General features: G+C 38.8%; 1 protein-coding gene across 1 annotated transcript in view; it reads right to left on the bottom strand.

The window, feature by feature from the left end:
- Nucleotides 1-653: 653 nt before the first annotated feature.
- Nucleotides 654-20,550, bottom strand: part of RGS22 (regulator of G protein signaling 22) — a 61,083-nt gene continuing 41,186 nt past the window's right edge. The window contains exons 19-27 of the mRNA XM_048287132.1: nt 18,339-18,501; nt 17,563-17,721; nt 13,567-13,728; nt 10,477-10,656; nt 8,815-8,955; nt 5,226-5,414; nt 3,402-3,510; nt 2,762-2,855; nt 654-841 (exon numbers count right to left, since the gene is read on the bottom strand). Coding sequence (XP_048143089.1) covers nt 2,782-2,855; nt 3,402-3,510; nt 5,226-5,414; nt 8,815-8,955; nt 10,477-10,656; nt 13,567-13,728; nt 17,563-17,721; nt 18,339-18,501 — 1,177 coding nt within the window. The 3' untranslated portion in view covers nt 654-841; nt 2,762-2,781. The remainder of the gene's footprint in view (nt 842-2,761; nt 2,856-3,401; nt 3,511-5,225; nt 5,415-8,814; nt 8,956-10,476; nt 10,657-13,566; nt 13,729-17,562; nt 17,722-18,338; nt 18,502-20,550) is intronic.

Genomic DNA, 20,550 nt, shown 5'->3' on the forward strand with positions numbered 1-20,550 from the left:
AAAGTGGTCTGAAAAATGTGGAGAGGTCTAGTATCATCCTGTCTCTTGCCTAGCAGTTAATTCTTCCCCCACCCCTTCTTAATTCCCCAATTAATCCTTGGTCCTTAGTCCCCACATCACTGTGCCCCAAGTCTTTTAAAAATTTTTTAGAAGTTGGGAGAGCTACACAAGAGCCATGAGCTCCTGCAACCTTCTGTTGAGTAATGCCTTGGGACGAGTGATATTTTATAGAAGTTCTCAATCCCATCTGTGTCCTGATAGATTTTAAGCCTTTCTTGTGGATCAAAACTCAGAAATTAAACAGAAGGTGAACTTTGAAACAGGAATCAGACTGAACTGGGAGCAAACAACAAGAGCGTTTGTCTTTATAATAACTCACAGACCTCATGAGTTATCCTCAATGAACAGAAGTTGTGTGAATTGCATAGTGAGAGCAGCGTGCCAAAACACACTGCTTCAGGGCTGTCAGTTCAAGGCAGTGTTTTACTTATTCATTAGATCAGGCAATGAAGAACTGTGTTTGATTATATGATCTTTAAGATGGAGACTACCTAGTAGTTTGCGCCATGCATACTTCAGTGGAATCTTACTGTGATTTGAGCCTCAAGGTGTATTATTAAATTATTAACACAAGAGCCAGTGTCGCAATCAGGTTGATACGGAACACATTGGAAGATGTTTATTTTCTACCCTTGATCCCATGGTTCTTAAAAATATTCCAAGTTGTCATCTTTGCTCTAGAATTGTAAGAACAAACCTTGCGTGCACATTACATTTGTGTCTCCTGGCCACCTCCATTGAATGTCTCTGCATTGCCTTCCTCAGAGAGATTTTAATGTGCCTGAAAAGGTAACAAAATGTCATTGCTGTGTTCAGCCAGTTGAAATAATCAGAACAGTTCTTCAATAAATGCATAAACTCAAATTGGGGAAATTAATTTATTGCAAATTAGAATAAATCATTACTGATTCGGGTGGTGGGGGAGAGAGGGAAAGAAAGTAAGAACATTTACACACTGAGAGAAAACACTTTTCGTCTGCGTTTCCGAGGTTTAAGTTCACTCCAAGCACCTCTTCTCCCCTCCTTGTTACCACCACAGGTCGCACTCTGTCCCTTTGGTGAGGCACTGGGAAGCCCCTTCTTCCTTCTCACTATTTTCCTCTGCTGCAGCATCAGTCCTCCACAGGCCACAGGGAATATCTGCTCCACCATAGAGCATCTCCTCCTCCTCAACTTCCTCATTAACCTCTTCCTCTTATATGTCCTCTTCTGCCCTTGGTGCTCCTTGTTGTTTATCATTCTTTGTATTCCTTCCTCCACTCTCTGGCTTTCTTTGCTCTTTCTGAAATGGGTTTCCCCAAGGTGCCACCATCTTGGCTGAGGGATCAGCCAGGTACTGTGATGGGTCCATTGGAGGCAACTGGGACTGGCTGTGCCCAGCACATGGCAGCCCTGGCCTCTCTCACAAGCCTCCTGCTGCCAGCCTCACCATTTATCCCAAATAGACAAGGTGTGACCTGCTCTGTTACAAAGTGGAGGGAAGATGCCCCATCAAGAGCACTGATGGTTTTGTGTGGCTATCTCACCCTACCAGCAGAGTGGCCAGATCACTATAGGATAGTGGCAGGCAAATTTCCAGTGGCATTAGAGAGTGGGCTGCAACGGAAGCTGGTGGGAGAGACCTCTCAAATTACTCAGAACCTCAACTTTCTTATTGTGATAGCCTGTACTGCAGCCTGATGCCTGGCAGGAATGCAGTTCTGAGGTCTGGAACAGCAGGGAGGTCTAGAGATGGCTGGGCTGGGCTGCAGCAAGGGGTGCAGGTGTGTGGTGACTGGGCCCAGCTGGAGGGTTCTCAGCCACAGAGCAGGAGCAGAGGCCCTGCGCCAGGACTCCCCACAATGATCCAGCTCCATGGAGAGCAGAACAGTGGAGCAGAAGGCACCATGTGTGGAATACAGTCACACCTGCAAGGCACATGAGGCCCCAGTGGCTGGATTACTTTAACCGCAACTATAGGACATGATAAGAGGGCAGAAAGAGAATGTGAGGAAAGGAAGGAATGCTGCAGTTTTCTCTGAAGTAATTTTCAGAAAATGCTGCCACAGGAAGATTATGTTCAAATACTTGGAATTTTAGGAGGACTAGTGAGGGCAGGACACCAAATTGCCTAAAATAGCAGTGCTAAGTACGGAATTAGAAGAAGGAGAAGCAGAGAAGGAAGGCAGCAATATTCCAAGTTCTATTAATTTTTTTAAGTCCACCTAATTTCAACATAGGCTTAAAAATACCAAAACAAAACCTCTAGAGGATTCTTCCTTCTAGAAATTCAAGCTTTGAAGCAAAATCTGGTTTTCTGTCTTTAACAGATTTTTTTGCTTTCCTACTTCTTTCTCTCAGTCTAATATTTAATTGGCTTTGGCAAAGGTGATCTATGCTAGTTCTGTGTCAGGTTCTTGACAGTAACTTCATAGGGTCTGAGATTTCTCCAGTCATCTCGTGTTCCTATTTAAAATATCTTAACTGGAAAGCTTAGATAACCTAATTTTAGAGACTGCCATTTTGCAAAAAAATTCCATCTGGTCAACATTAGATCCGCTAACCATGGCTGGCGTGAAAAATAAGCTTGTTTTCATATGGAGGCTAAACATGATTTGGAGTGGGATAACTTGCTACTAATTAGCATCAGCACTGGCAGCAGGAAAACTAGCTTTTAAGAAATCACATTTTAAAGCACACTTGTTGGCAGTCTCGTACTCACTTCCTGCTTCTTGGGAAGATTCACAGTTTACGCTTTGTGGGAATGGTGGCTTTCACAGAACTTTCAGGCTTCAGAGAGGACACAGAGAAGGAATCTGCATATGGAAAAAAAATTAAATTTATGTGAAATTGAAGGAACTGAATATTACATAGTGCTATTGCTAGCCCTACTGCTAAATGGATATTTTTAATAGGTAAACAGAAGACCTATGAGGATGTTCACAGCTGAAGCAAGGATGAAGCAATGCCTCTCACATCCTCCAAAAACATATTGACAAACTTTGAGAAAGAGGTTTCAGTATCTGCTTGAATGTAAGTTGATGAAGCACAAGAAGCCAGGGAGGTGAAATGCATATGTGATTGCCATGTCACTGCAGAATTAAGAAATGGCTTTATTCCTCTCTGCAGCAGGACCTGTGTAGTAAACGCAGTGCTGATAACCTGCACCTTTTACTTTTCCTTTCTTAGAAAATATATCACTCATGAGAACAGCACAGAGAGCAACTTCCCTACAGACAGCAAAAGAGAGGCAGAGGTTTCTGTACACAACTCAAAAGAAGAGCAAGCAAAGTCCTTGTACTGTGAGAATTTCACCTAAGCTATAAGCTTGTCCTGCTAAACTACAGAGCTTGGTTAATAACCTGCAGAGAATGATAATGAGGGTTTCTCCAGATCCAGATCTTCTTGCCTTTTAACATATATTCTTTCCTGCTCCAAGGCTTCTATGTACTTGGAATAGGACCAGGAAGCCTGCAAGAACCATCAAAAGACATCAGCCTTCAGGTCATATCACTGTAGTTTCTGATCCATTTCAACAGTAAAATAAAAAACTTGTTTATGTTATATTCCTGCTACTGGATAATTACAAATATTAAGAAGATTTTTTTCATTACAATATTGGAATAATGGGAAAAATAGTATTGTTGTAAATAAGTAAATCTCAAAACAGCATGATTTAAGCAAGTTTGACAGATACAATGTTTATATTTATTCTCCATCCCTGGTCTGAGTGTTAAGTCTCTCTCATCTTAAAAAACTTTCCCCTCCCAAAATATCATTTGTGCTATCAAGGACTTGATTTTATCTCTGTGCTACACCCTTAGTCCTCCCGTAGGACTATGATTGCTCTGTTTGATGTAAACCCAAAATAGCAACTGATTTGTGGGGTGAAGAGGAGATACGTATAAGAAAAGCTGTTTCTAGAGGATGTCCTTTCACTGGTCTCATTAGCCTCACAGCTCCTTCTGCCTCCCCTCTCCAGCAGAATGCTGCTACCACTAGAGGCAGATCAACTGAAGATGTCATCCTTTCCTTTTTTAAGGATAAAATACTGCTTTTAAAGGCAACAACCACAGTTCAGATTGCATATAAATAATAGGCTGCTCTCCCAGTATGAGAACTGCACTTTTATTTGACCTGGTTTTTATCTTATAGCATGACAAATTTGGAGCCAATTTATCATATCATGATTCAGTAAGAACTTCCAGCACCTTCCTATGGTAGGAAGAGGCTTACAGAAGAAACTGCCCTTTAAAAGATTATTGTTTGTTCTGCCTCTTCTTGAGGGCTTAAGCATATGCCAGGGATATACTGGCTCACTCAACTCACTTTTTTTTAATAGGTATGAGCAAAAGCAAAAAGGTCCACTCAAAGGTAAGAGTGTAAGCTTATCTATGCAATTCACAGTGGTTACAGATTTTGGGGGTATTTAACAGTGCATTTTTCTATTTCTGCTCTTCACTAACATAATGCCATGAGAAGAGCTCTATGGAATACAAGCAGTGGCCAAATTTACAGTGATTTACTCCTGATTCTCGTGACATATCTGGGCTTAAGTGGTTGCACAGGTTCCCCATTATGTTCTGGCAGTGCCAACTCAGCCATTCATATGATCCCTTGATATGCCCAATGTATCATGTCTGGTTTTCCCATTTCCCAATAAAATAACTGGTACCTTAGACTACAGATTTGATGCATACTCAGAGTTGTTATGGAAGAAGTCCTAAAGTGGTATTTGCTGTCAGATTTTCAAATACCTAGATTTCCTAAAGGAGTTCAGCTTCAGTTTTTGACATATGACCAGAACAGGACTCTACCCTAAACCAAGTTCTTTCAGGATATGAATTTCACAACTAATGAAAAGCTTCTTATTTCAGAACTGAACTACCTTTTATTCAATTTATCTTTAAATACAGATTCTTTATTAATCCATGCACGATAGGACCTTAACATTCTTTTACCTGTTAATACTACTCAGAACCTACATCTTAAAAAATGAATAAACAACAACAAAAAAAAATCACCTGTAAGGTAGGTAAACTTACAACTGGAAAGCTAATTGTAGAAGAATGAACGGTTATTGAAAAACCGTGTGACAGCAGTATTCAAAATCAAACTCCCCCTTCCCCTTTTCCCAAGATGATTTTATCTCTTGAATGACATCTGTAGAAATTTGTTTTATTTACCTTCCTCCCATATCCATCTACAGGTGCTAAAGATGTTTCTGATCCTCTCTTCATATCAAGCTCATCTACCAAAATACTCCTTGGCAGTTGAGTCAAGGGCTCAAGCTGAGTCAAGGGCTCAGGCTGAGTCAAGGACTTAAGTTGAGTCAAGCTGATGAGTTTTTTTCCCGCTTCTTTACCCTGCCAATACTAAAAACTCATAATTAGATGTGAACAATCGTTACAGAGCTAAAGTAGAAATCAAAGTCTGAGGAACCAAAAATTGTCATTGGAAATGAGATAGTGTCATTTGCAGTAATGTTTTGTAATGCTCAATTTCATAATTCGTCATGTTGGGCATATAAAAAATAGCAGCTGCTTTTTTAAAGCATTTCTTTTTTCTAGTTTCCTGTCCTCTACACTCCTGCAGACCATCTTCCTTTCAGATTCAATACCTGCTCCAAAATACAGCTAGGTGACAGGGCAGATAGACAGCAATAGAACATATTTTAAGGACAGAAAGGACATTGTGAGCCTCTAATTTGGCCTCAAGTATAAATTTAGAATGTAGGATTTGTGATTCATTCCAGCTTGGTCTGGTAGCTGTGTACAAACTACAGTATACAAGTTAGGAAAATAGGCAATCTACAGTGAAGACCAAGGCATTGTAACCCTTGGCAAACTGCTCTGGTGATTGACTATTTGTCATTTTCACGTTGTTTTGTTTCGCCTTTGCACATTCTGTCTGATGATCCCAAAACCCTTTATAAACATCAACCGATGGTCATATTTTACCTCACATAGTTAACCCCACAACATCTGCAAGAGCTGAGTAATATAACCCTCCCATGTTCCAAGTGAGAAAGTGAGAAAAAAAAAGGAGATCAAATGGTTCCGAAGTCACTTACTAAGTCCCTGAAAGATCTGGAAAAAGATCACACTATCTTGTTTCTTTGCTCCCAAAGTGCCTTTTCCTTCCTCATCATTCCCACTGTCCTATGAACCTATATACTGTAAGAGTGACTTTTGGGTACAGAACTGCCCAGGCAATGTGATGCTGATCTTTTCTGTAGAAACAGGCTCAGTAACTTCTGTGGCACACACAGTTGGTGGAAAAGGGATGCCAATGCAAACACAGAGGCAGCATGAATACTACTGCACTGCAGTTTATGTGTGCTGGCTCTCTCAATGAGAATAGTGAATTAACCAAGGTCTTTAAAAATGACTTCTCATAATAAATTAAGCAATGTTATAGCAAATTTAGATCCCATGCCATTACACCACTTACTAACATATAAGCTTATTGCTAAGAGAAAAGGAAAATAATATTGACGGCTTTCTTTGCTAAGGTCATGGAAAGAGTAAGTACAAATCTACAGTGTAAATTAAAGCTAAAAAGTTAAAGCTATTTTTTGCACTTGAAAGCAAAAAAATCCAAAATCTATTTTGGAGATAAAATGCAATGATGTATACAACCAGTTACTAGTACTGGCATCAAGGCAGTAGACAAAAAGTGACTAATATATTTGAAAGTATGTGGCATGTGCATCTAGCAGCTAACAAAGGAACAAGTCCATTGCCAGGACGCCTTTGATAGAATTTGCCCCTTAAATAACAAATAGGCACACACAAAAAATATTGAGATAGTCAAATAATACCAACTTATTCATCACTGCTTGGTGAAAAGCTCCTTGTCTGCTCATTTTTTCTACTATACTACATAAAAGTCCAACTCTTATCTGTTCAATTCTAAAACTAAGGTGAGCGCAGGTAGATTCAGTGCCCAGGGGACACGTGTGTAAAGAAAGAAGAAAGCAAATTCCTCCCCTGCAACTATGATTGCTCTGTTTGGCATAAACCCAAAATAGCAACTGATTTGTGGGGTGGAGAGGAGATACATATAAGAAAAGCTGTTTCTAACCCTTGCCAGAGCTTTCCTCCCATTCAGTGAGCCTGGTGGGGCAGAGGAAAATAGTCCTTATTTTCATGGCCAAGAAATCATCACCTTCCACAAGCCAACAAGTGAACCTGCTCATATTAGATGAACCTTATCAGTATCCTTCAGGGACACTGAATCATTTGAATAGTTATGTTGTCACCGAGAGGACAGAAATCTCAGGCAAGAGAACAGGAAATGGCAAATTCTTTAAATAGTAACAGAAAGGGAAAAGGATTTTAAAAATATTGGAAAGATTTTTCTGTTGCACCTATTCTTTTAAGAAATTTTAAAAGGTAACTGGTTTACTGGGTTCTTTTTTGTGAGAATAGTCTACAAACTGTTTACTGAGCTGCATTCTCTGCCTGACACTTTCTAGAATTTCTTACTCTCTTTCCCTGCTTAGAAGCGTAATTCACTTCTCCTATTTTTTCTCCATAAAAGCTAGGCTTTTGCCCTCCTGCCCAAGATTTTCTCTTTATTCCTTGATCTTTATCAGAAATTTCACAGACAGGCAACAAACAGATGGAAAATAAGTCTGTGAAAATGCAGAAGTGCATTACTTTGAAATATTGCATTCTTGCACTGTAAGCATTGCCAATGGCTTTGGCAGACATATGTATATGGAGACAACGAGCTTTGGAGAAAGGAACATGAGTTCTTGGATTTTAGACTTCCCTTGACATTGGTGTGTGGCCTTGAGTAATGCTTCACTGGTCCTCAGCCTTCACGTGCCTAAAAGGGGATAACAGTGTATACATGTTCTTATGGGCCTATGACTTTATCTGTCCAGATACCTGTGTGGTTCTTGTCATGTGTAACATCTCAACACATGTACATGATATTTAAAATATGTAAAGGTCTTTGTAATGCTACTTATTATAGTTTGCAAGTCCAATAATTTCTCTGCCCTTGAAAGAATGTTCTCTCCTCAATGCTCGCCAAAAAATTGTATTTAATAAAAAATAAACTTTTTCAAAGCCTATAATCAATAGAAAAAGAAATCCATTATATTTTAATTCAAAAAATCCAAGAAAAACAATTTTACAAACAAGCATTCCACTGTAGAGGTCACAGTTCTGTTAATGTGCTGGAACTTCCTGGAAACTCACTATGAACAGTCTAACAATTTCACTTTCAAAGCTGAGAAATATTCAAGAAAAGGCAAAGATTATGCAAAGCATATAAAATATACTATATAAATATTTTTTAAAATAATGTGCAGGATTTTCAAATAGTCCTTCTGGAAAATAGATATGAAATCAGTTTTCGTTTGGGCTTGGTTTGATTTCAGTTGTGATACAGAACATAAATTCTAATAAACAGGTCTGCAGTAGCCCATGTACACATGGATTGTACACAGATTTGTTTTTCTTAATTCAGCCTTCTTTTTTTTCTCTTCTCTTGGCACAAAAGGTGACTAAAATACATTTTTTTCCTCTGGTTAATGAAAGGAGTATTCCATTGACTCATCTGCTTCAAGTTAAACGTATGTATATGCATTGGCAGAATTGGGAACTAATCACCTTAGGACTGGGTTGCATGTAAAGCTTGAAATCTAACAAGAAGATTTGGTAGCTTTGGATCAGGCTGAGAAAGGGACATTTTAATTTATGTATCTTTGCTCATGTTATTCAGTTCATCAGCAGTCACCTGAAACATTATGAGCCTTACCTTTGCTGTTATCCCTTCCTTCTTTTGCATCTTTCCTTCCTTTTTTTTCTCCAAGGCAACTAGAATTTTGTCACGGTCCGTATTGCTTTGGAACTTACAAAATTCTGGCCAAAATTTAAACAGAAGAGCAAAAATACTCATCTGCGCAGGAAGAAAATAAAGTCAATCTTGACCGTATTAAGGAAACAGTTGACTGTAAAATAAAATGCAGAATGAGATAACTATTTTTTTTGAACACACAGCCTTGTTCCTCCCACGTACTCCGTCCTGACATTTCAGCCCAGCTTTGCTCGGCACATGCTTTTCATCAGTGTGTTTATTACTGGTGAGAAATCTTCCTAAAACACAGTTAAAAGGCACTTTCTTTTTTTATATTTCCCTAAACAATTGTTTGCATTAATGAAAACATCCATCATTTTTTACAAGTATTCTTGATAAAATATACACCAGTAGAATTGCTTTTGCACCACTGTTCTGCTCAAGTATTTCAAATATTCAGTTCATTAGGGAGAGGGCTTTTTCTCCCTCCTTAAGAGAAAGGAAATACTTTTTTGCCTCTGGAAAGGCTCTTAAACCACATTACACATCTATGAGCAAATCTTGGATAATTTTTAAATGATATAATCTCTCACAGGGTCGTTTTTGAACTAGAATAAGAAAAACAATTTTAGAAAAGCAAACAGAGGGGCTCAGTGAATTCTGTTGCTGCACGTACTAAGGCTCACATTTTTCAATTTATTTAGATGTTTAATTTGCATTGAGAAACTTGGCTTCAAAGGAGCCAAGCATGCTTAGCACCTCACTGCTTCTGGCTCAACGGGCTTGAAAGTGACATGTGAGTCACTGTCGGGTTCCAGTCACATCATTTTGGCCTAGTTCTTCCTTTGGTTTTGTGCCACATTTCTGGAGTTCACTGGGTTTTACACAGGCTGAAATGAGACTTCTCTTTCTCTTAGGACCTATATGAACCCCTTTCTCTGACAAATCATTCATCTTTTGTCATCCGAACACTTTATGGACTCACAGTTGATGTCTAAAGGTGTCGGTAGCAATTTTATAGGAAAAGAAGAACAATTACTTTTCTTGGACTTAGAAGATAAGGCAGTACCGAGGGATAAGAAAATAGTAAGTCTGTAGTAAAGGTTCAAAAATTGCTATTCAACCTGATTAATAGAAAGATCAGAGAGAAAATTGTCTACAGCCACTTAATGCACACTTTCTGTATAAAGAAGGGAAAGGCATTCGGCAAGTTAAGTTGTCTTTATGGTTTACTCACATCTGTATTTTTCATAAAACACAAAACCCACAAACTTTCTAACTACAAATTACTTCTCTGACATTAACCAAGTGGTAAAGAACGAGTAATTAAGAACATAGACAGAATTAATTTCTAACGCCAGAATTCCTAACACAGACCTGGATAACACCTTTCAAGGATCAGCTAGCTGTCAGAGATTTTCTTTACTGAGCAGTATATATCCGAAGCCTCTCTTTCATCTCCACCAGTCTCATTGAAATATATGACTACAGTTTTCTCCTTTAAGCCCAGGCTTATGTGTGGAGTCCTAACTGTCACATAAGCAACGAAAACTGTTCTTAAAATCAGGCACACAGTCTCTAGCCAGACCTATTACACAGGTCGAGATTCGCCCAGCTTCTTACCTGTGCCTCTCTAAAAATGTAAGGTCCCAGTTCTTTCCTGCGCTCCACAATCTTCTTTGCTTGTTCAGGTGGGATATCAATCTGCAAAGCTGGGGGTATGGCAGAATTAATAAAGCAGTCAATAATAGCTGTGATCTTTTTCTGAACTATGGCATCAGCACAATGAGAATGGCACAAGTCCTGAAAGATGAAAAATAGCCTTTTCAGTCAATGGAGAGAGACGCATGCAAGAACCTTTACAGGGGGCCAGTGATCAAAGAGTAATAGTCATACAAAAATAATTATACAATAAATTCCTTCAGTATGCAGGGCAAAATTATTTTGGTAAATGTGCATGGTCAAAACCATGCTTAAGACATGAATGGGGCTTCTGGTTTGCAAATGCAGATACATAGAAACCATTGCTTTTAGGTGATAATCTCTGCCTGCATGTTCTGATGGAACAGCTTAGATTTTAAGTACATTACTGGCAAATAGGAGACATTTCTGAAAAGAGAAACCCATCTACAAGTGTGAAATGCACTGATTTTCACAATGAGCCTGCTATGACTTGTATATCCATGGTAACTAAAAGATAAAGAAATGTTTTAAGTGCTCCAGCAAAAGAGGGGAAATATTTAGAGGGTACAAGATATTCTAACCAGGAATGTTGTCACAAGAGGGGACAATTTCAGCTACCACTAGAATCTTCTATTTATTGAAATCTTCTACTTTCACCATTCATTAAGATTTTTTAGTTTCCCAAAACCTCGGGGTTTGAAATAACTCTGTGCACTATAGAATAAAAAACAAACCTGAACTTACAGGAGTGAGATGTCAGAGGAACACTGGGCTTTTCTACTTTTTAATGTGATCCTATTGTTCTTGTAAAACCTGTTATTACTGCATTTTGACACCCTGAGAATGCCAGCATTAGACTTTGACATGAAGGAAAAATAATTCAAAGAGTGTCCTTCCAACACTTTGAAACATGAACTTTCCCTCTGTCCATCTATATCAAGAAATTTATATAACACAAGGAGACTATCACATATATATTAAGAGACACAATGATGACTCTAGAGTTTTCAGGAAGAGAGCTCTTTAAATGAAGAATCTGAATTTAGTTTTGTTATAGAAGGCTATATATTTACTTTGCAAAGAAATTAAAACCATGGCTTTTAACCAGAAATGTGGTATGTGAAAGAGTTGGCTTGCTTTATTATGAATACTTTTAGTTTTGGAAACGAAAAAAAAAAGAATGATAACAACTATAATAAAGAAAGTAAGGCAATGCAAAAACATATTCAATATATCCTAAGAATATCTATTACGGCTTTCTTCGCTCATCTAGCATAGAAGGCAGAGAGCTGTAGTAAGAGGGAAGACAAACAAGCCATATGATATGAGGAGAGATGAGACCAAGCATAGACGAACAGATGGAAATGATCCACAGAGTTATGTTTCTTCATATTTGTTTAAAAAAAAAATCTTGGTTTTGGATTGTCCCAAGATGTGCCGCCAGCCTGATGGGTTATGGGGAGCGATGCAGTCATTGACTCCTAAAGGGAGTTCTGTCTAACCTGATGGCATGATAGGGCTCAGACAATACAAATATGCACTGTGCAAAGTGCTGCCCACGCCTTTGGCAATATTCCTGCAGTTCAGCCTGACCCACAACACTCCTACTACTCCAGCCCTTTGCTTCTACAAAGAGCATCAACTGCCAACCATGACAAATTGCATGCATGGAGAAATATGGTCAGATTGTACTTTTTCTTGATAACAAGACAAATAAAATTAACATAAATGCAGGAAAAGGGGTGGGACAAGAAACAATAAAGGCTTTCTTCAGAGAGCAGTTCTACAAAGAAAAGAGTTTAACCTACACTCTACATTAATTTGCAGAAAGTTTCCATGTCCTCCATAACGTAGCAATGAAGAGTCACAAGTCTCAAAAAAACTTCAAATATCTAGAAAAGGATTTATGTTGTGGAACACCAGATGCCTTCATACCAGAGTTTTAATCTAAGCTAGTCACTCTGTAACCACGAGAGAGACAGCAGCAACCCCAGAGAGCATTTCAGACTGTGATTCCTTGCCTGGGGATCAGAGCCTTTGTGAGGAAGAGAGACTGTCCCCTGGAAACAGAGGAGCTTCACCTTCTAAAGCAGACACCAAATTCAAATTCATAAAATTAAACAGTGAAAATACACCCACACGCCTGCGGAGGCTCTCCAAGTGCTACTGCAACATCAGCTGTGCTTACAGCCCAGTTTCTGACCATGTTAGCTAATCTCATGCTCCCTGCCTGCCCTGTCCACATGGGCTATGTTCAGGAGCCCAGGAGAGGTTCTGCACTCTGGTAGCACTTTTGCTATCCCAGAGGCAAAAGGAAAGAGGAACACATGAAACATCTGTGGCGTCCCTGCATTCAATCCAGGGTGTTCCTAGGAGGTTGCAGTCTGATTTAAAGTTTCACTCCAGAGGTTTTCCATTGGGTTTCAACACACATAGCAGAAATTTCACAAAACTACATATATTTGGGAGAGAGGTAATCCTGCTGACCTTTCCCATCACATTTCACTTTGGTTCCAAGCTTAGCTCAAGTCAAATTTGATTCTACAAAGTTCAAGGGAGCTGGGGTCTGCATTGTACATATAGGTTTTTTGGGGTGGATACCATCTTTACATCTGTAGATTTGATTGAATTTAAAAGTTATCTCTCATTTTTGAGAAATTACAAATTCAGATAGCAGCTATAAAGACAGAATGAACATTTTAATGCTTGCATATTTCTACTGCTCAACAGATGTATACCAAACTCTGGGCATTAGTGAGTTAGCAGTGTTTCTTTAGAGACTCTGAAGAATGTTACAGTTTGAAGAAGCATAAAGAAATACAGGGATAATGCATTTGAGTCAAAAATAGCTACCTTTAAGATGTGAGGATTTTCATTGAAGAAAAAACCAGTTTAAACAGTGAAAGAGGCTTTACTATGAACAACAGAATGCTCATAAATATTTTTGTTAAAATTCTCCTAATATGCAAGAATGGATGCATCTGCTTGCAAATTGAATACTTTTCCCTTTGCTCCGTTTTACCACCATACCTTATACTTTTGCACCTCTTGCCAAAAGAGCACTCCATTCCCCAGTAGGTCTCCTTTCAGTGACACAAAACGTTGAAACAGATTTCCTGTCACTGGATCCAACAGTACTTTGCGGAAAGCAATTATTTCACTAGATGAAGAAACGCTCTTATTGTCCACATGCTGTCAAAAGAAGAAATAGATGCACCAAATAAACTTTGTTTCAAAAAGCAGTAACAAAGGCATTAGTTAGTGTAAATTGTCTGATTCTTATCTTTGCACTGACCCTAACTTTCAGTAGTTTATGAATTTATGACATGGATACAATAAAACGTGGCAAGGTTTCATTTCTTCCTTTCCTTTTTTTTTTCCCAGTTTGGTTTGGGGAATATTTTTTGGAAGATGTGATGGGAGAGGAAATGACTGACAATGATTTAGACCATATGACTACAAAGTATAGAAACAGCTATTGTTATTGATTATGAAAATGGGCTACTTTTCTAGAGAACAGTTTGAGTTTTATGCAAACAAACAACAAAGAAAAAGGAACACACAAACCACATAGCTTGAAGTTGTAAAATGCTTCTGACAGGGATCTCACCACCAAAATGAGGTTTGAAATGTGTTGCCATGATCGCCAACAGAAGCCAGAGAGTTTGCTCTCTGTGAAATAAAGCTACCAATAGCAAAATAGAATTTAAAATCCTTGAGACATTTTGGAAATCCTCATGCTGCCAAGCACAGAACAGTAGGCAGCCAGGAAAGGGTGGAGAAAGAAAGATGGCTTATGCAGGGACAGTTTGTTTGAACTGAAGTTCATGCTGGCCTGCCTTCCTGAACAAACAGTTCTTGTGCTGTTGCTGAGGAGCAAGCCAAAAAACCCCCTTTTGTTATCAGATGGATGAATGAAAACCATCTTCTAAAAGTGGTTTAAAACTCTTGAAGTCCTGGAGGGGTGGAGTGCTGTTCAATGGTGAGCATGCGTCAGAAACATTTTTAGTTGTTACCAACAGTCCTGGAAATCTAACCTGATCCTAAGCTGAAAGGGTTTCTGCAGCTTATCTTAAAAACAGGGGTTATGCTCAGTGTCCTGTTGCAGAGCCTGCCGGGGTGAGAGCGTACTCTGGCAAGAAGGAGGGTGGTGGCTGTCCAGAGGGTCCTTTGGTTAAAATAAAGTCAGCTCAATTTAGGCAGTAACACTGGATCTTCTCAGCCCTTCTCCAATTCTCCAAACATGATCTATTCCCTGTGACCAGGATTTAGGGAACTTTGGGGGAAAATTATTTCTAGGGCATATTCATGAAGGGAAGAACAAAATGTTGCTTCCATCCCTACACCAGTATATAAACACTGCTTATTTTATGGGTCAACAACCTTGAAGCAGAACACGGAAAACAACCATCTTCCTGACAAACAGACGAAGGGAAAACTCAGTTAACAGAACCCACATGCACTTTGGATCCCTTTTGTGCTGATGGTTTGCATGGATAATTGGTGACCGGGTCTCTAGTTTGATTTCAACAGACAATAAGAGTTCAACTGAACAAATGTACACAACTTGTATGTTGGCAATCACAAAAAGTTCACTGTTCTTCAAGAGGAAAAAACTGGCAAACATCTGATGAAATGTATTATTACAAAGGTTTAAAAAGTTTAAATTTGATATTATCTCAGTGGTGTGAGATTAAAATACAATTCTAAACGAAACAGATACTGTGAGATATGATTAAACCTGCCCACTCTGCTGCATACTTCACATTCCCTTTTGTGTCTGCACGTAATCCACTTGCAATAATAAATAAACTACCAGATGCTGGAATGAACAGCTTGTCCAAATAAGTCCACTGCATGCAAAATACAGATAAATGTGAATTAGAGGTACAATATGAGTTTGAAGAGTGTTAATAGTGCTCCAAAGCCGAGGACAAGAGACCTTTATTTTCAAGTATGACCTCTCCAGACAGAAAGGGAGAGAAATTTACCATGAACATCCAGCAGGGAGCTAATCAGGAGTAATGTAAGTAATCAGTCCACTATAACCAGTACAATCATGATTGCTTTCAACATTACATTTGGGCCTCAGACTGTCAACAGGGAAATTGTGAAAAATGTGCAAGGTCCACATGAAAAAGACTGTGAAACTGCAGACACAAGAGACGCAGTGAATTTTATTTGCCTTCCACATCCCGGTTGTCTTTTGCTGGTCTTTGCGTGAAAGATCTTCAGTTATGTCCCTTATCTATAATTGAACAGAAGATTATTATTTTATTTTTTAAATATTCTTCTTTCTTGTTCAGCCTTCTAATGATTAAGACCCCAGTGGTAGAATAGTTCATATGTCTTCTTATGGATTTTATGTCTGAAACTTGTCGTGGACCTGCGCAGAATGCCATCCCTTCTTCAGCTATAAATGAGCACCTGCTCATTAAGACTGGGGAATTAGAGAAGACAAGAGGCAATAGCAGTCAAGCTGTGCACTCAGTAAACTGGTTTACTTTACCCATAATGTTCTGAGGGACCACTTACGTGAGGAATAAATGTTGGGTTTGATTTTTTTTAGTATGTTTTTAGTTCCTTTGTACAGCTGTATCAGAAATACAGACTTGATCCTGCAACTTCTTTGTAGCAAAATTACACCTCAAACAAAGGGCAGGTTTCCTGAATAAGGACTACATAGCATGCCCACACTGTTTTGTCACTGTGAAATATGAAGCCAGTGGAGAATGTCATCTGGTTTCACTTCTTCTAAAATACTTTCTTCAAAGAACCTTTTCATCCTCTGACTTTTCAATAAGAAAGAGAAAATAGCAATCGGACATAAATGGAGTTAGGAAAAGACTAAAAGCTCATTAGAAGTATGTATTTCCTGTAAACTGTTTGAGTTGAATACAGCATTTTCTAAACTACTTGGGCTAATCTCCCAGCCAACACAGTGCAGCAGGTGCAAAAAGAGGCATGAGTTAGCTTCCAGACCTGGAAGCAGCTTTAGCGTTATTGCTTAGTCTTGTGCCAGGGCTTGTAAAAGAGGCAGAGTTCAGCTAAAAATGGCAGAGGGTTAGGATTTTTTTACAGAATTAACATAATCATTATTAAAATTACAATTTCTCTTATTCGAATGTGTATCTTTCAGATTCCTTAGTGTTCTGAATCAATAGATTCCGTTTATATGCACTTCTGACAATATTTTTGACAACCTTCTTGATGTTATAAAGATGACAGAAAATGAGTTTTATGAATCAATGCAGTTGCATATGTGTCTGCTTGGTGGAACTGTGAAGTTTCCTTCTGCTATGACATTCACATGTCAGAGCTGTTGTGGAAGTGGAAACCCCAAGTCTTTGCATCTGTCACCAGCAGGATGATCCCCTTACAAGGATCACAGCCACACAGGCACTCATAAAAGGCAGATGTTAGCTCTGCCCATTCCTCAGTCTTTCTAATGAACCAGCAGGAGTGAAAGGCTCCTCACTCCCAGCTTTTTGGCAACTTTCTGAAATAACCAATTGGAACAAGGCTTGTAGCAGTTAAGCTCCCCACTCAGCAGAATTTCACAAGTCCTGAAGTCATTTCTACAGGCACTGCAGCTCCAGATGGGAGAATGTGGACAGCGTAAGAGAAAGAATTTTGGCATGGGAAGCCCACTCATCTGCTTGTGTTCTGGTCCCCTTGGGCAAATCCTTTACACAAAGCAGTATTTCTTCAGTGTGCAACTGTATGGCCAAGGCAAAATGGCACAGGGAGAGTGTAGCACTACAGCAAAGATTAGTTCACTCTCCTGGCAGTCTGGATGGCAGCAGAGCTAACACCAGCTCCTTCAGATTTAGGATCTAACAGTAATGCTGTCAGCTAAATTAAGCCTTCAGATGAACCTACCAAGATAAATGCTTCAACCTGCTTTCAATGTAAACTGAAAGTAGGATGTGGTCTGCTTTTCCTCTAAACCTTTTTATCCCAATGGTAAATTATGAGCCAAACAAAAAACAATGCCTGTATGTGTTGCCGTTGTCAAAAAATTACCTTTGCTTGTCCTTCTGCCCCATGGTGTTCATCTGCCAGGAACAATGGCAGCCATTGTTTTTCTAATCTCTTCTGGACACATTGCTGAACTTCTAGCAGAACGGCTGCCGAAAGTTGATCATGAAGGCTTTGTCTCCTTCCTCCACCTGAATGCATTAGCTAAGCAATCCAAATACAATAACACATGACATAAACTTTTGTGTATACCAAAAGTCCTTTATCTCTCTATATCCTTGATTTAGCAAAGCATGAGCTTAACTGTAAGCAAAGCCCTTAATGCATGCTTACCCAAGGCTCACATGTACTTTTCATAAAAGGGAACAGATTACATTTGTCCCTACCTATAATAGGATACAGACTCTGGCAAATAATACCCCAGCTTGACCAAGAAAATTGCCTAAGTATCAAGATATATCAGAGTACCACAGCTCAGACTTGCTGTCTGTGGCTTTACTGACATACTAAAATAGAAAGCTGGAACAAGTCACTGTGCCTGAGAGTAATTTTTACACTTTTTCTGAGCTGTCTTGTGCATGCTCTGGCCATGGCCACAGATCACAGTTTAAGAAAGATGTTCTGTAAGTGGTAGGGAAGAAAAGCCTAAACAGGAAGGAAGGGACCTATACAACCAGAACAGAACCAGATTTCTGGCCAAAAATATAGGTTAAGATTTGAAGAGATAGCTTGGGGAAAAGCTGGAGCAAACCCACTTATGGGTTTTTATCTCAGTCACATTCACACTGATAGTTCTTTATGAATAGTTCTGTAACTGCTACCTTTTCTTGCTGTTCTCTGGTAGCTGGGCTGTTGAGTCCAAAGAAGTACCTGTTGTTTAAGTACTTGTTTTTAATGTCCTTAGATTTTTCATTACTTTTTTCTTTATCCTTGTGCAGCATCTTTTTAAACTCTTCAATATCTAGCCAGCACATGAGATCCATGCTACAGACAAATTTAAACAGCATGTTATTTCAATATTGAGTTAATTTCATCAACATTCTAGGGAGTTATTAGTTTAACCACAACCCACCAAAGTATTCAAAACCTAAATACCAGGTCAAATTTTATGTCATTTTTTCTCTGCTAGTACCATCTGCTGAGACCATGGCACTTGCTGAACAGGCAGAGCAAATACACATCTTAGAGATTTCACTTAGGATGCCATCTGGAGTACCCTGAAAGGAGTAACTCCTCAATATGCCACTGCTAAAACCAGCAGGGACTGTGAACCAGAACCATAGTGCAGAGCTCACAGAGAGAATGAAAAATGAAACAGATGAGAATTTGAATCAGTACTGAGGCTGTGAGCCACTGAGAGACAAGTCGATGCCTCCCACTCTGTCTCCTTGTTAGATCTCCTGAGAAAGGAGCAGGGATGACAGCTGGGAACATCAGCCCAAGAAATCACTCCCTTCCTGCCCCTTGTGAAGTTCTAGAGTTTAAGTCAGTCTGTACTTAAGCAGATAAAAACAATTAATGGTAAAATTTGTTTCTACGGCTTTTTGTGGGCTGCTTTCTCATAAATTACCAATTCTACTACTTACCTAATTAGTCATAGTCAGTGACAAATCATTCCAATGATGCAATTCACAATCTATATTTTGTTCATAATATCTGAGTATACATTGTAAATTTAAGTTTGTTTTCACAGAATCATCAAATGGTTTTGTTCTCTAAACCAGGCAACAGAATAAATGACATATCTACAATTTTCAGTTTTTAATTTATATGACTGTTTTCCGACAGTATCTTATTAGCTGAAGTTCTGTGAGCATTTTAGTGAGTACATTCACTGCATTTGCAGCAGGAAATATGAAACATTGAATTCAGACAAATCTGTTTCAGTTTTCCATTCAGTTAATAACTGGCTTTTTCAAAACATTAATCTATGAGTAAAACGTTCAAAAGCATCTGACTGATTTAAGAACAGATGTTCTCCTTTCAAAAGTCTTTTGAGACCATTACAGACCTAAATTCTATTGAGACTAAAATTCTTTCATTTGCTAGTTCATCACAAAATGACTAAGTTCACCCAAATGCAAGTGATCCAAGTTACTGTGGTTTATGGAGTAACTCCTTGGCATCTACCTAAGACAACTGACCAAATACGTACACCTAATTTAAAAAGCAAAATATATAATCTTCAAGTGTGTTAGATAAACCTTTTAGTGGTGACTTATCCTGGCATACTGGATCAGGAGCACATCCACAGTCAATTAGCCTGGCGAGACTAATAAGTGTAATTCACTAACCCAAAGTAACACAAATTGTCCTGCAATTGTGTGAATATATCCCATATATTTAACAGAGCATTAATTAATGGAGCTTTGTTTAGTTTCTTCATTTTGTGTCCAGGTACTCAGCAGCCTTTCCTTCCTGAAACTTGGATCACTTACGATTGGACGTTATCAGAACCATAAGTTTTGATGAAAAGGCAAATTACATGTCTGTTTTTTTCTGAAATTTTCCAGACTGCATTAGTTCTAGGATCCCTTCAGATTATAGTACCATTAAGCACCTTTATTGTAGCATGCCCGCTGGACTCCGGAGTAACTAGTCTGAACCCAGCCCTAAAACACTTCAGTGAGACTTTTTCAAATATTTTTCTTCATTATGAATTTTTACAAAAAAGGAAAAAAAAGTCCAGAAGTTAAACATTTCTCTGCCTGGCTCTACCAGTTAAGATGGGACTTGTCTGTGACTAACAAAGAAGCAGGAAATACCAGACACAATTCAGCATACCTGTCCAGGACCTGTTATCTGCTGATTCCTACCATTTCCCCAGTTAGAGAGGAACTCAAGACTAGTGGTCTCCCAACTGCGATGTGTGAAGAGGGTGTGCAAGACCATTTGTAGATGGGCAGGAAGAAAATATTAAAACTTTAGTAGCACATGTATATAATCTATAAAAAATTAAATATACACATATATATGTATATATATACTAGGGTTCCACGCTCAAAAAGTTTTTACTGATGAGATGCGCAAGCA

The sequence above is a fragment of the Corvus hawaiiensis genome, chromosome 26 (genome assembly GCF_020740725.1).
Source record: "Corvus hawaiiensis isolate bCorHaw1 chromosome 26, bCorHaw1.pri.cur, whole genome shotgun sequence".
Taxonomy (NCBI): Eukaryota; Metazoa; Chordata; class Aves; order Passeriformes; family Corvidae; genus Corvus; species Corvus hawaiiensis.